This window comes from Myripristis murdjan, chromosome 21, assembly GCF_902150065.1.
Source record: "Myripristis murdjan chromosome 21, fMyrMur1.1, whole genome shotgun sequence".
In the NCBI taxonomy this organism is placed as follows: domain Eukaryota; kingdom Metazoa; phylum Chordata; class Actinopteri; order Holocentriformes; family Holocentridae; genus Myripristis; species Myripristis murdjan.
The window spans coordinates 1,069,332-1,084,222 of record NC_044000.1 but is presented as its reverse complement, the minus strand read 5'-3'; the positions used below and the strand labels follow the sequence as shown (position 1 = coordinate 1,084,222).

The 14,891-nt window shown below is 40.4% G+C and overlaps 1 protein-coding gene across 4 annotated transcripts in view; it reads right to left on the bottom strand.

The window, feature by feature from the left end:
- lypd6 (LY6/PLAUR domain containing 6) overlaps positions 1–14,662 on the bottom strand; it is a 53,528-nt gene extending 38,866 nt beyond the window's left edge. For 2 of the 4 annotated variants that reach the window (XM_030081233.1, XM_030081234.1), the window contains exon 1: positions 14,445–14,662. In XM_030081233.1, the coding sequence (XP_029937093.1) occupies positions 14,445–14,478 (34 nt within the window). In that variant the 5' untranslated portion in view covers positions 14,479–14,662. Of the gene's footprint in view, positions 1–219; positions 382–14,444 lie in introns of those variants that run through there. The other 2 variants (XM_030081235.1, XM_030081237.1) reach the window with 1 other exon arrangement.
- Between the last annotated feature and the right edge of the window lie 229 nt (positions 14,663–14,891).

Sequence of the window (14,891 nt, the reverse complement as noted above, 5' to 3'; positions counted from 1 at the left end):
GGTGCGCACCACATAATACTATCACATTACACGTCGCTTTTCAAATGTCAGCAGGAAGCGCTTTTTTTTTTTTTACCTCTGGTGATCTCTAAACGAGCACTGGCCGCTGTTTTTCACTGACAAGCTGCGTTTGCCTGTTTACCTCGGCACGGTCCCTCGTCTTGTCGCCGTACTGATCCCTGTCTGTATTGTGTCAGTGGCTCAGATGAAAGCACTTACTTGGAGAGAAATCCCCCAGCTGCCAAACTTGCTCAGCTCCCAGAAGCCTTGGAGGATAGTCCGCCAGCTGCTGAAAACACACATTCACTCCTCGTGTTTGTCGGCTTTGAGGATTATTGTCCCGTCGGTGGATTGGCTCTGTCACCCCGTGAGCGTCTTGGAAATGAGAATCCGTCTCACTGACGGCTGGAGAGGATGAAGTGCAGCTCCGCGCCTATCACAGGTCGCGGTAGGCGGGTTCTCCCCCGGCTGGGACAGTCCCGATGGGCGGCTCCTCCTTACCTCAGGATCACGGATGAGGCACCGCCGGGGCCACAGGGAGGTGATATTTTTCTTTTTCTTTTCTTTTCTTTTCTTTTTTTCTTTTCTTTTCTTTTTTTTTTTTTTGGTTGAGGCAGTTCTTAAGACTGAGGTACGACTTCATGCACCTGTCCCCATCAACATGCAGCATGTTGTTGTTTATGTTCAAATGCACCCAAACTATGATGCACATCAGGGGCGTTTTTAGGATCTGGAAAGATCAGGGGCTAAACATCAGGGACTGGGTCAAATGTGCACGAAACATTTTGCGTGCACACGTGCAGAATTTGACCCTATTTAATGTGCATGTACAGAATGAAATTGATTTGTTTGTCTTTTTTGACATAATGATGACTGAGCATATTACACAGTGATGAAAAGCTCTCTTTGCAGTATTTATCAACTGTAACTGGTGAATAGTAATGTCAGAAGTCATACCAACATGTAGAACTCAGGCTTTTTTATTTTTGTAGAAAGATGATCGTCCTAAACATGTAAACACACACCTCCTACCCGTGTAGTAAATCATTTGCTTCAGTTTACAACAGTATTGGTCTTTGATTTAAAACACACCTGGTATTCCCAAATTGTTGGCTATCTTTCTCCATGCTTGGGCTTTTTAATGAGATCACAGTAGGACTGTTGTCTGGTGTCCCACAGCTCTGCACACAGAGAGACAGCCACAATGATGCTTTCCTCCATTGTTGTTTTGCTGTTCTGCCAAAATCTGCCAGATTTTTTCAGATTCCACTATTCTCTCTTATTGGACGCACCGAGGTGAAGGTTTCAACTTTTGCGCAGTGCGCAGCCTCGCACTGCGTGCTCAGCTCAACACAGACCGGTGCGCCCTTGCGCCCTGCGATCACAGTTCTTAAGACTGAGGTATGACACATATGTGAGGATACTGAATGGCTGTGCCAGCCAAGGTCTGCGCCGTGCCCGTGCTATGTGAAAGCACAGGACTCTGTGACGTTCAGGGCTAGAGGCTAAAAAACGTTCGGGGCTAGAGCCCCAGAAGCCCATGCCAAACGACACCACTGATGCACACCTCTCAAAACCAAATCATTTCACCAAAATATAAGCACTAGTTCAGATGTTTTCAAACTTTTTAAAGTTTGAGACTGCTCTGGATTACATTTTATGCTTAAACACTCACCCACTGCGCAGAGACGTCCAAGCGACGTCTTTTCTGTGTCATTTTTGGACGTCCAATTTTGGTCCCCAGAAGGTGCAGACTGTAACGCCAGGCGACGTCTTTTTCCGCCGTCTACTGAACGTCCAGTGTGGATGTCCACAGGACCTCCGTATAAGGGTAGTCCAAATGTGGTCGTTGTGGACGTCTTTGCAACGTCAAATTTAGACTCATTTTAGACCTTGTTTTTATACTGCTTCTAGGCTCTGTGCATAACTGTAGTCCCATTTCAGAAGGTGGCATACTGCTCCAGCTCATTCTCCAATAACTTCATCTGACTGGCTCAGCAGCAGATGATAACTGGAAACACATACATAGGTGTAATGCATTTCCAGTTCAAACTAGCTGCTGAGCCAAACAAAGCTACAGAAAAATTAACTGGGACAGAAAACATGTCCTCCACCCTCTGGAAACATGGGACTACAGTTATACACAGAGGTTTACAAATAAATCACGATTCAATCCCCCTATTTCCAACTTTATTTTTAACAACAGACAATATACAAAAGCTTATATAATACAAAACTGGAAAGACTGTCCACCAAGGCTTTGAACCGGTTCACGGAACGAAAACCAGAAACTTTCGCGATTTTGCTAGGAACAGCCAAGCAAAACCAAAAACATTTTCATTTTTTTAAGTGTTCACAAAAGCAGAACCGTGATTCTGTCCAGAACGAACATATTGGGAAAAAATTCAGGTTCAAAGTCCTGTTCTCCACAAAGGATGGGCTAATCAGTCCTGAGTGACAGTGAATCCTCCACCTCCACTTCTTTGAGGTGCTGTGAAGCATGCACCCTGATGTATTCTTCTGTGTTCACAAGCAGAAAAAGACAAATGATTAGAAATATGCAAAGGCAAGATGCAATCATACACCAAGCCTACATATTTGTAAGCAAAATTATGTTGCCTGTGCACTACCAATACTGGATTAATAAAAAAAAAAAAAAAAAACTTTGTTTCTTCCAAAGGCTTTTTGCCCTTTTTTCCTTCCCCTTCATATTACATTTTGCCATCAGGCCATTAGTGAAGAGCCTAAAGAAAATTCAATTACATTTATAAATTAATGTGATTGATATATGTAGGAATAACATTACACATGTCATAAACCCTTTCTACTAGTTGATACACAATGCAAGCTACACGCAACTAAAATTGTAAAGAAGGCAGCCAGCATACCTTTCAGTAAGACATTTTGGTTGCTTCCCTAAACCAATTCAGTTCTTAAAGTTATTTTCCCCCACTTTATGGATTATTTAAGGCATTTAACAGCAATTTACAAACAATCTGTGACATCTGGGTTTTATCTAAATATGTGCCAGCATGCTGGTAAATCTCTAGCCATGTCATGAAATGTAAAAGCTGCTAATCGCTAATCGCAATCAGCTAAATTGCTATTGAAGTAAAGAGCAACAGAGCAAAATACAGTGAAAATATAATCAAATTAATTAAGTATGATGATATTGGCATTGAAGTTTTGGGTGTCCTTAACAACTTACCTTTATGAAAATGGCTAGAGCAGACAGGCACACACACATTTGAAATGAAATGCTGTAGAGGTTGATGTGATCCAAGCCAACGCTTCACACTGCCTCCTGACGTCCAGAGCAATGGCTGTCACATTTTTTAAGTCAGGAAAAAGGTGGATAATAAAGGCTTTAGGCGATTATGAAATTATTTTCTGAAGTCTAATTTCCCACAAATTGCATTTCAAAATAAATAAATAAATGCATTAATAAATAAATACGTTAATTGATTAATTAAAAGAAACCAGTCAATGAAAAACAGGATAATGTAAAATAACAAAATGTCACATGTACTCAGTAAACAAATAGGAGGAGTTTTTTTGGCCGCTCTGAGTACCAACTCCGAGGAAGGGACTTGTGCTGCGTTCCAGGCCGTAACTGGGGATTTACCGGTTAAAAGTGGGCGGGGCTATAGCCAAACCTGTGAATTCACGCCTGTGAACTCGATTGTGCTCAACGGACTCCAGCTTCCTCGTTCGACATCTCGCAGTTTACGTTTTGTACACAAGAATGGCGGCCCAACTGGAGACGGTTGTTCTTATCGGTTATGCCTGGAACAGTTTGAAGTTGTTACTCGTGACTTTGAAGTCGTGATCAGCAGGTCATGACAGTGTGGATCCCTGACAGAAAATGACACTGAATCCACATTTTTGCCAAGATTTGGGCTTTTAAAGGCAGTGGTCTTAAACTTTTGATCAGCTGATGAACAGCCTATTTCAGTTTAATGGTGGTTGGCAATAAATTGCTTACTCAAAAATTTTTTTGTCTCACTCCCATTTCTTCTTTTTGCATTTTGAAGCTCTACTTAGAAGCTTCTTAAGATCCAACAGTGCAAAATGTAAATTCTTGCAATTTCTCAACTGGTCTTAAGATTTTGATCAGGAGTGTACATTGATATAGATAAATACATTTAGAGATGTAGATATAGACATAGACATAGCTATAGATATCACAGTTATGAACTGTTTTTCTGCTTTGCACCCGTCCACTGGACTTTAACAGCAGCCAGACAGATGATTGCTTCTATGTACAGATTTCAGGCATGACTGGATTCCACTTGAAGTGAAGATCTAAAAACAGCCATTCTCCATAATTACAAGCCTACTAGCAGAGGGATCAAGTTGCAGCTAATGGTGGAGTGAGGATGTCGTGGGCCCTCCAGATAAGGATGACTTCACTTGAGGATAAAAGAGGGAGAGGGGAGATAGAGATGGAGTTTAGCTAGTGGATAGGAGGAGATAAGGTATGAGCAGATGAGTTAAGACAGTTATACACTAACAAAGTCAGACGTGCCTGAAATAGAAACACAGACCAACAATGTGCTGCATACAAATAAGTGTATACTCACTGTAGCTTTATATTTTTCATTTATTTACAATCTACATCAGTGGGGGGGACGCTGCCGTGGAAGCCTCTTTCTGCCAAATGAAAAAATAAAATATGCTGTAGAAAGGTGCAAATATTTTTTAAATCGGTGCCACATGACCAGGGAAAACAGAAAAAAGGGACTGTGGTGTTCCCTTTGGCTCAAAAGATAGAAATTCAACAACCACCAGCATGCACTGTAGGATAAACATCGCCGGGTAACAAACTGGGGCAGTGTATGTGCTCAGCTAGTCTTCAACGGGCGTCTTAAAAACATGGACTGTAGATTTTCACATTGTAATATTATCACGTTCATAACAAAATGTTGTCACCATTGCACTTACTCTAGAAAGCTGTGTTTAATCTTACGCTCAGATGTCAGCTTCGCTCTGCTGACAAAAAAATGCAGAAGTATAATCTGTAGCTCGCTAGATCTGGAAAAGTCCGCTGGATGACATGTTGAGCTCTGGGTGCAGGCAACGAGGAGGGAAGGTAAACACTGTTCATTTGCATATACAACTGACATTGTAATGATACAAAGCTGGTTAAAAATTACTAAAGTATTGCTTTAAGTTGTAATTGTGAGAAAAAAAAGCTCTCATTGTAGCCATTTTTAAGTTTTTCATGTCAAGAAAACAGGTTTCCATACACTACAGAGGTAAGTGTAACCTAAACGCACCAGAAACAACATGTGACTGGAACTCCCAGAGCAGTGACAACTAAAGAAGCTGTTTGGACATACTGTAGCTAGTTAGGGAACAGGAGCCCATGAAGAACCATTCCAGAGATTTTGCATGATTAGCCTAATATCTACAGCATGTATACTTCATGTTTCCATTAATCTTTTCCCAAAGAGAGCAGCCACATTTTAGAACTGTTGTTCTGAACATTTTCCCTACCATTTTTCACACCTTCAGCCTTTCTTCACACCAGTATTTGTCACCATAATAAAACTGTCCACACTAGTTTTCCTAAAAGCAGCAGCACTGTTGTGACTGTTTGCTGGTTTGAAATTGGGCAGAGTGAAATGGTGTGTGAGGATTTCTATTGATTTGACCTTGTTCAGCCTGCCATGTCTGCAGCTATTGGGGCACGTTGTTTTTTCCTTGAATGACTTATTTTGTCTGTATACACTTACCGTAGTTTGTTTTTGTAGTGAGAATACTGTGGCTTTTACAGATGAGGTCAACTGACATTGACCAGTTTTTCCTTATGTTTATTCCTTATCCTTATGTTAGATAACTGACCCATGTCCGCCCTAATACACTTCTAAATTAACCCGATAAAATGATGCCTTTGCTATGTGATTTTGGCACCCCAGTCAGCAGCGTAAAATGCTGCCATTTAATTTTTCTGCAAATCAACAAAAATATTGAAATGTTAACATTACTGAATGAAAAACGTGTTGCAAATCAACATTTAGACTTACAGCCAGTGTGGTGCAGCCTGCATCAATGTCACATGACTGTTAGCATTCACACATGCATGAATGTGGTTATATTTCAGAATGTTAGCTGGGAGGAAGTCCACCTCAATAGCAGGAGGCTAACAGTTAGCATTTGGAGCATCCAGACAGTATCCAGCACTCAGTAACAAAGAGCATGTTTACATGCACACCATATTCCTGTATTAACCGGAATATTCGCAATATTCCGGTTGCGCACGTGTCATGTAAACACGCACTGAACCCGATTAAGGTCATATTCCGGTTGGAGAGAATTCCGAATAAGACCCCTGGCATATGCCTGTTCCAACCGGAATATTGGGGCATGTAAACACCTTAGTCGGAAAATGCCCCGAACCGGAATATTCAGTCATGACTGCGCATGCTCGACCTGCAAGGAATTCTGTGGCGTCTTTGTTGCTATGGTTACTGCAGGCGGGGAAAACGGCATGGCGAACAGCAGCAAGAGCCAAGAGACTGCAGTCTGCCTTCAGCTAATGAAAGACTTCAATATCATGGAGGATATTGTTGGGAGAAAACATAGAAATAGTGACAGAAGAAGAAGAAAAAGAAGAAGAAGACAAAGAAGAAGACTTCTTCGTCTGTTTTTCCGGCAGACCAGACGCCTATACGCGTGCTGCTGCCCCCCGCGGCTGAGTGTCGCATTACGTGAGAGAGTGGAATACGCCGAAACACGGGAACATGCCAAGTAACATGTAAACGGAATATTCCAGTTGCTGCAGTGCAGTTACCTTAACCGGAATATTGACCCGAACCAGAATATGGTGTGCATGTAAACGTAGTCAGTGAGAGGAAGAGAGTACCACTACTGTCCTAAGAACAGCTGGGTAGCTAGTCAGCTGCTTTTCTAGGGGCTGTCAAAAGGCATTACAGGAAATGTAGCGACACACAAATTTTGCAGTAGAAATAAACAAGGCAGATTGAGAGAAAATATGTACACCAAGATAATAAATTACATCTCTTCATCCAAAATAATTTCTGGAATGCACTGAACATCACAGACTGTTTTAACTGTATAAAAAGATACGAGGTGTCTTTTTGGCTATTGTAGGCCACAAGTGCCTCTTTTTTATTTTTTCTAAATCCAAATGGTAAAGTAATATAGCCGGTGAGCTTCTTGGAGGGTTGTGGTATAGGGCACATGGGTTATTTGTGTTATCAGCGACCTGCCTGTCAATCACAGGAGACAATGGGCATAGTGAGGAGGACTGGACTGCATACAGAGGCCCATTCATATGGCGGTGGACATCAACACTCCAGGCATACAGCGCAGACTGAGGCTCAGGTCGGACCTCCAGTTAAAGAGGGGACCTGAGTCCATTTTCTGGATGTCCTCAGTATAGACATTACAGTCATTATAAAGACACATGAGCTCATCCTTCCTATTTGAAGAGCACTCTGAGAACAACTGCTGCCATGAAGGAGGGGCTACACTTGGCTTTGCAGTTGGGATTCCCAGGTAAAAGCAAATGTTTATGCACACTAATGCTGCTTTCCCTTTTAAATCAGACTGTTAATGGGACCACAGAGTTAAATGTAAAACTGACTCCTTTTGAGAAAATTGAGAACTTTAACTCACTCCCAAGCTGTTATAGACCTGTGGCTGCTGACCTCTCCTGCACAGAAATTATATTTCCTAGTTGTCCCTTTTATGCCTGTTTTGTTATATTATACAAAAAGAAAAAAAATCCCCATTCAAACAAAAAGGAAAAATTCAAAATCTTGATGGGCAAAGGAGAAACAGCTGTTAACATTCACAAAGACATCAGCCGCCTCGACTCTCACTGAATTCAATGCAGGTGTGTTATGAGGAATGAGGGTCCATTCATGTCAACTATGGCAATCTATCATGCAAGGTCTTTGCCATGTGCTGCATTCCAAAATACTGTTTAGAGAAGGTAGATGGCAACCATTTAGTGGAAGCTTCCAGTAGCAGTAGTAGCAATACGGTCAGCAGTGTGCAGAAAACTGCTCTAGATGGAAGGATGTATGTGTTCAGCAGGTACATGAACACATTTCCTTCCACCACCTAACTCTATTTTTTTTTTTTTTTTTTTTTTTTTAAGAAATTCCAAGATGTGTATTTCAAATCCATGATGCCCTGTGTAAATAAGACAGCTTTGGAAGTGCAGTAAGGTTTATTTTTTCACTTTGATAGAGCCAAGCTAACGACTTCCATAGACTCCATAGAAGTGCTTATACTAGGCTAACATGAAATACCCACATGAAAAGGTATTTTACCCAAAATGTTGGAGCGTTCGTTTAACCATGACCTTTTCCTAAGCTTAGCCAAGTAGTTTTGGTGATTAACAAAGCTAATAAAGCAATTAAAAATGACTAAAGTGGCCAAAGTATCTAATGAGCTAACCAAAGTGGCTAACATCAACCAGAGAACTGGTTCAGAAATATCAAATTTCAACATATTTGTGGTTTGCAGAAACATAAAATGTCAACATTTTATTTTGGTGAATGGGTCGGACTGACGCAACATCTTGAAACTTTGAGGAAAGGTTGGTCATTTGGCAAGGAAGCACAGATTAGCTTTTCACAAACGGCTGGCCAAAGGAGGGTGTGCTGCTGGGTGAGATGAGCTCCTGGTGGATATCCAACATGTGAACTGTGGAACTGGCTGTTCAGGACAATTCCATAATGTTGGCCAAGGTTTGTGCTATAGAGGATTTTTGCTAGTTGTTAAACATTTTTATTTCCTTGTGGAAAAGCAAGAAACTGTATTAATAAGTAGGACTGAATTTTGTTCACGTTCTGTTTGAGAGTGAAAAAGACTACACACACTCAAATTTAACTTTCAGGTTTTAGTTTCTTCCTAACCAACTGACAAAAATAAGAGTTTTGTTCCAAACTAAAGTGACATCTATTGATTGTGTGATGTATTTATGCATGTTTTCGGCCGTTTTTTTTTTTTTTCTATGTGTGTGTGTGTGTGTGTGTGTGTGTGTGTGTGTGTGTGTGTGTGTGGAGAGAGAGAGTGTTATCCAGCCTAAGTGTTTTTTTCCCCACACATGAGAGTGTTGCTGCAGTGAGAAGGCTGCGGGCGGAAGAGGCGACTGCTCTGCCACCTGCGCTGTCTGTCAGCGCTTCAAAAGGCTCAGCGTGTTTGGGCTAAACACGGCTTTCTCAATGTTCAACGCTGAAAGATACAGCCTGGCCTTTGCTTTAGCTTTCACTCTCTTTCATCAACCCAGCATGTCACATTCAAACAGGGAAAGGCAGATGGATGTGTCTAATTTTCATGGAATTTTCATGTAAAAGATAATAAAATAACACATTTTAAAAATTGTTGGAAACCAAGGAGTTTGTGGCTGGGCTTTCACTTTTCAATGTATTTCACTTTATTTCTTTGTCTTTCTTTGTTTCATTTTGTTTTTTTCTTTCTTTCTTTGGCAATTTTCTTGAAATGATTCACAATTTTTGGTAATTTTACTGTTTATTTTTATTCGTATTCAGTAATTTAATGATGACTATGTTTTTAACAATGTTTTTGTTAAAAGTTTTTGGTCATTTTCTAGCAATCAGTAAAAAATCTGTAATTTATTGTCTTTTTATTTTAGGGTGTTTTATGGTCATTTCATGCTAAATTTCTTATAATATTTCACACATTTTTTGGTCATTTTGGGGGTAATTTTCAGGTAATTTCTTGTTAATATGCTGACTGCACTTTTCCCATCTTGTGGAAAGAAATCAAGAGAATTGGCTCAGGTTTCAAACATGGGTTACCCTGAAACAACACATTAATATCATATCAGAAGAAGCAGACATCTTGTTGTTACAAATTGGAAGTGATTACATGTTTAACACCCATATCCAAAATGGCAATTGTAAGGTCATTTGATGAGTTACAGTGATTTTTATCATAAGGTATTTTACAACCTGCCAACACCAATATCTTCCTCTGGAAGTATTTACCACCTTCTTCTGAAACTGGGATACATCGTCTCATAAATTCCACCTCTAAGAAGCTAAGATACCTAGCAGGTACAGTACTTTCTACACGGTGGTTTGAAATCCTATCCTCACAAGCATTAAATGATCAGGAGAAAACAGGAGAAACTGAAGTGTCAGTTGTTGCAGTGAAAATTGCTCTTTCATGTCTTAATGAGCTTCCCAGACTCCAGTCTCATCTTGGGAGAACAAACAGGCTCAAAAGCCGGGGAGGTCAAGACAAAGCACTGCCTCCAGACTGTGAATGGTACGAGCCACCTGTCTTGTGACCAGGATCAGTGGCGGGGTCATGCTGCTCTTTGGTTTCAACAGGGGGGTTAGTTTGCAGGCAGCATCCTATGCTTGAGTCTGTTACATTAGTGTGGCAACACATGAAGGAGAGCTTTATTACATAAACTTCCCATCTTCAATAACCATTCCAGTGATTTTGAGGGTTTGGGCCATACAGTCTACCCACATTTTACATTGCAGCAAACCATTTTGCAAATCATGTTCTGCTTCTGCAGCTAACAAAGTTGTCACCATTCATAAACCACTGAGCTGATATTTGGCTAGTAAAGCAAATGTTTCCACAGGGACTAGTTTTCAGTTGAGAAACCAAATTTCAAGTCATCAAAATACAACTGCTTCTAGGAAAACTGATTGACTTTATTGTCCACCTTAGTGGAAATTTGTCTTTGGCCTCTCCAAGGCATCAAATTACACACAAGCAAACCGACACACAAGCAAATCATTAAGACACTCCACAACATACAGTGCAGGGACAAGAAGATAAATTGTGCACATGAACATGAAACAGCAGCAGCAGATGAGAGCGTCACAACCCACAGAGAAGAAGTGATGGTCACATCATATTCAGTGCTTGTATGGCATGTGGAATAAAGGATTTCTTATAAATGTTCTGGCCTGCCTTTGGAACCCTGAATCTGCAGCCAGATGGGAGCAGTTCAAACTCTGAATTCAAAGGGTGTGAAGCATCTTCAGATTATCTGTCTGGCCTTCCTGACTACTGCTTTTCAAACACTTGACAGAGTTGCTGTTGTGGCTTCCCAACCACAACTTAAACCATTTCAGGTGACTACCTCTTGAAGCTCATCGAGAGAATTCCAAGAGTGTGCAAAGCAGTAATCAGAGCAAAGGGTGGCTATTTTGAAGAAACTAGAATATAAAACATGTTTTCAGTTATTTCACCTTTTTTTGTCAAGTACATAACTCCACATGTGTTCATTCATAGTTTTGATGCCTTCAGTGAGAATCTACAATGTAAATAGTCATGAAAATAAAGAAAACGCATTGAATGAGAAGGTGTGTCCAAACTTTTGGCCTGTACTGTATATATATATATATATATATCTATATATATAGATATATATATATATAGTAAGCGTATCTAGTAAGCGTTTTGTCATCAAACTGTGACACATGGTTTGGTCTGCCATAAGTCTTTCACAGATTAAGTTTTGTCTGTTAGCATTTTGTTGGTTCTGTAAAAACAATAAAAGAGCAGCTGCACAGATTATACAAGTTAGCTAACAGTACCTGGTGGAAAAGTGTGACGGTTTGGATGAGAATGCCAGGAGGTTAGGATGCTTGTGTAATACATTGTCCCTATCTTAAAGGAATACTTCACCAATAGTGCCTCATTTTTTCCTCAAGTATTCATCATGTGCTGCCTTTAACTTATGATGAAGACAGTTTTACTCACAAGCCTTCTTGGTAAACACATATTACAGAGACACTAACCATCTCTGGAAAAAAGGAAAAAATTTGGGTCTGTAATTTTACAATTTTCCAAAATTTAAAAAGCATTCGCGTAAGCTCAGTAGTTTCCAAACACACATCTCAAAGCATATCAAAAATTACACAACTTCTGGCCTAAGGATAATGTACAGACAATTAGCGAACTGTCTGAGAATGAAGAATGCTGTCTCACAGAGCATCTGAGATTTAGATTTAGTCACAAGATCCAACTGATGAATATGTAAGACTGTGGCTGTCTCTCGCCTAAGACATCATCAACTTAACATTGAGAACAAATTTTGGAGCCTAAAGATAGGAAAAAGCATATGGTATGGTCTAATGTAGGGAATTGTATTGCTACTTCACATACATACACAGGCACAGAGAAAGTAGTATGTAGCCATGAAGGATGACAATAAATCTGCTGCAGGCTACACTTAATCTATCAGCAACTGTTCTTAGAAAAATGTTCTTTCCGCCCCATCAGATTTTTTTAAGACACCGTAAGAGGGACAGACTGTCACCTCGGACCATCTGCAAGTCGACACTCAGGAACACTGGCGGTAACTCATTCTTTATCACTCAACACTCATTCTCCCATTTTTCAATCAATACTTTCTGAGATGAGGCCTACATGCCTACCTATCCTCTGTTTGTAAGCATCAAGACCTGAAGGGAAGACAGACTTAGCTTTTAAAAAGAGAGATCCCACGTGCCTCCACGTTCCACCATTTATCACCCTGTCCTCTGCTGCTATTTTTACCTTTACACCAACAGTTCAAGCAGCACCATCACTATTACTATTGTCCACACTAAGCCTGGTCAATCCCAAAATGCTGTTTGGCCCTTCCATCCACACTACACCACACTTGCATTTTCACACCATTTCAGACCATTTTCCAAAAGCCAGCTGTCCACAACACCCAAAAGCACACAAAGTCTCTTACTGCATGTCTGTGCCCAGACAACTTCTGTCTGCAATGCAGAAGAACACAGAAGCATTTGCTGGATCACATGATACTCTAGAAAATGATGATAATCATGATAATGCTCTTGAAATAAACACAAACAAAACAGGAATTTGTCTTTGGTTCACCTCTTGACTCCTGCAAGGTTCCTGTTGTTATCCATAATGAAACAATTCATGCAGGAATTTTCCCATAAATAATGGGTGTAATGACTGATCATCTGAGAGACCACACTGAATTTGTCTGCAAAAGGACCAAACAAAGAATTTTTTTTTTTCATCGTCTCAGATCTTTTGGCACTAGTAAACAAATTCTGCTCGTGCTTTTTACTTCTGGTATTTGTGTTCTACAGTGTCAGGATACCACATGGCACAAGAGTTTGACCACTATGTTAAAATCTAAATTGCTTCACCAAATGAAAATCTGGTCAAAGACTTTAGGACAATTTCTTGAGAAACTGTATCTGCTTAGCATAAGACCATGCTGAGGCTGGCAAACAACATTTGTAACCCTGACAGTGTTCTGAACACTGAACATGTACAGCTGCCATCAAACCAGAGAGACAGGGTTCCACATTCTAACAGGGTCTGCTTGAAACTCTCTTGTGTTTCAGTCAGAATCAGAATCAGAATCAGAATCAGCTTTACTGGCCAAGTATGTGTTCACATACAGGGAAACTTTGCTCTCTCTTAATTTACATAAATAAAATAACAAAAGAGAAAACAGAAAAAGGGTGATAAAATAAACAAGTAGACAAGTAAACAGTGCAGATAGAAAAATAAACAGTGCAAATAGACATAAATTAAATAACAAAAGAGAAAACAGAAAGTGTGAGAAAAAAATAAACAAGTAAACAAACAAACCACTATAACAACTACATACAGGATGATGCAGTGATGTGCAATGATGCACTGATCATAAAGTTAAATGTCAATCATAAAGTTAAATGAGGAGCATGATCCCAGATTGAATGTCTGCTGAAGCACCTTGCTATCTGCACTAAACTAAGTACTGTCCTCAGTGACTGTAATGTTACGTAAATGTATGTAGTTTTGTTTCTTCACCTGTTATGTGCTGGTACAAATGGAACTGGCATTCATACACAAAAAATCAGCCCTGGCTGACAATAAAGTATAAATCAATCAAACAAATCAAATCAATCCATAAATGATTATCTTTCATCATTGTTTTCAAAAAGCTTTGTTTTCTCCATCCATATGAAAACACCAGGGCATTGCTTTCAGTTTTACACACCTTGGAGGCCATTTTTGGAATGCTAAATTTTCACCAGAATCAGAATAATTTATTGATCCCTGAAGGGATCAATAAAAAGATGTGTGTGTGTGTGTGTGTGTGTGTGTGTGTATGTATATATATATATATATATACATACACACACACACACACAGCAGCACTAAGTAACAATGTTGCCTTAAAACAGCAGTTTCAACATGACATGTAATGAGTAGCATGGTGGCTCTGTCTTGACCACTATGCGCCCTGAAAGCCTGTTCCTGCACTGTGGAAGTTTGGCGGGGCGGGTCGTGGACACACATAACGCTTTACGGCACCACGTCACAGCAGCTGTGTCCAGCTAGCTCACTGCTGCTCTCAGTACAGAGATCAAGGCAGAGCACAAGAAACCTGAAAAAAACACTGATGGAGGAAACAAGGGAGAGAAAGAGAGAGAGAGCAAGACTGGAGTAAATACCTGAGCAGCTTTTGGTCGCTGGCCAGAGCTTCATGTGTCAGAGGTCACTGTTGGACTGCTAGCTGATGTTAGCTGCTGCTGGCTCTGGTGTTGCTGCAGTTGCTTTATGTTTGGCTGTTTTAGCAAAGTTGTTTACTTCATAGTTTTTGATCACACAGAGAAACTAGTGAGTTGAGAGACAAGCCATGCTAAAGCTAGCATGCTGCTGCTGTGAGCTGCTGGATGTTTGCTTGAGCTGACAGAGGTGTCGACTCGCTGGTTTTTCTTCATAAACCAAGTGGGTCCAAGCTGTCCTCTGGGTGTTAGCGCCCCCAGCAGGTGTTAGCAGCATGCTGTCTCTGGTTCAGGTTAGCTAAGCTAAGCATGCTAATGTTACTGTTCTGGGCAGTGTGTGTGAAGCTTCTGCAAACTTTGACTGAGCGTGTATTTTTACTTCAAAACATGACT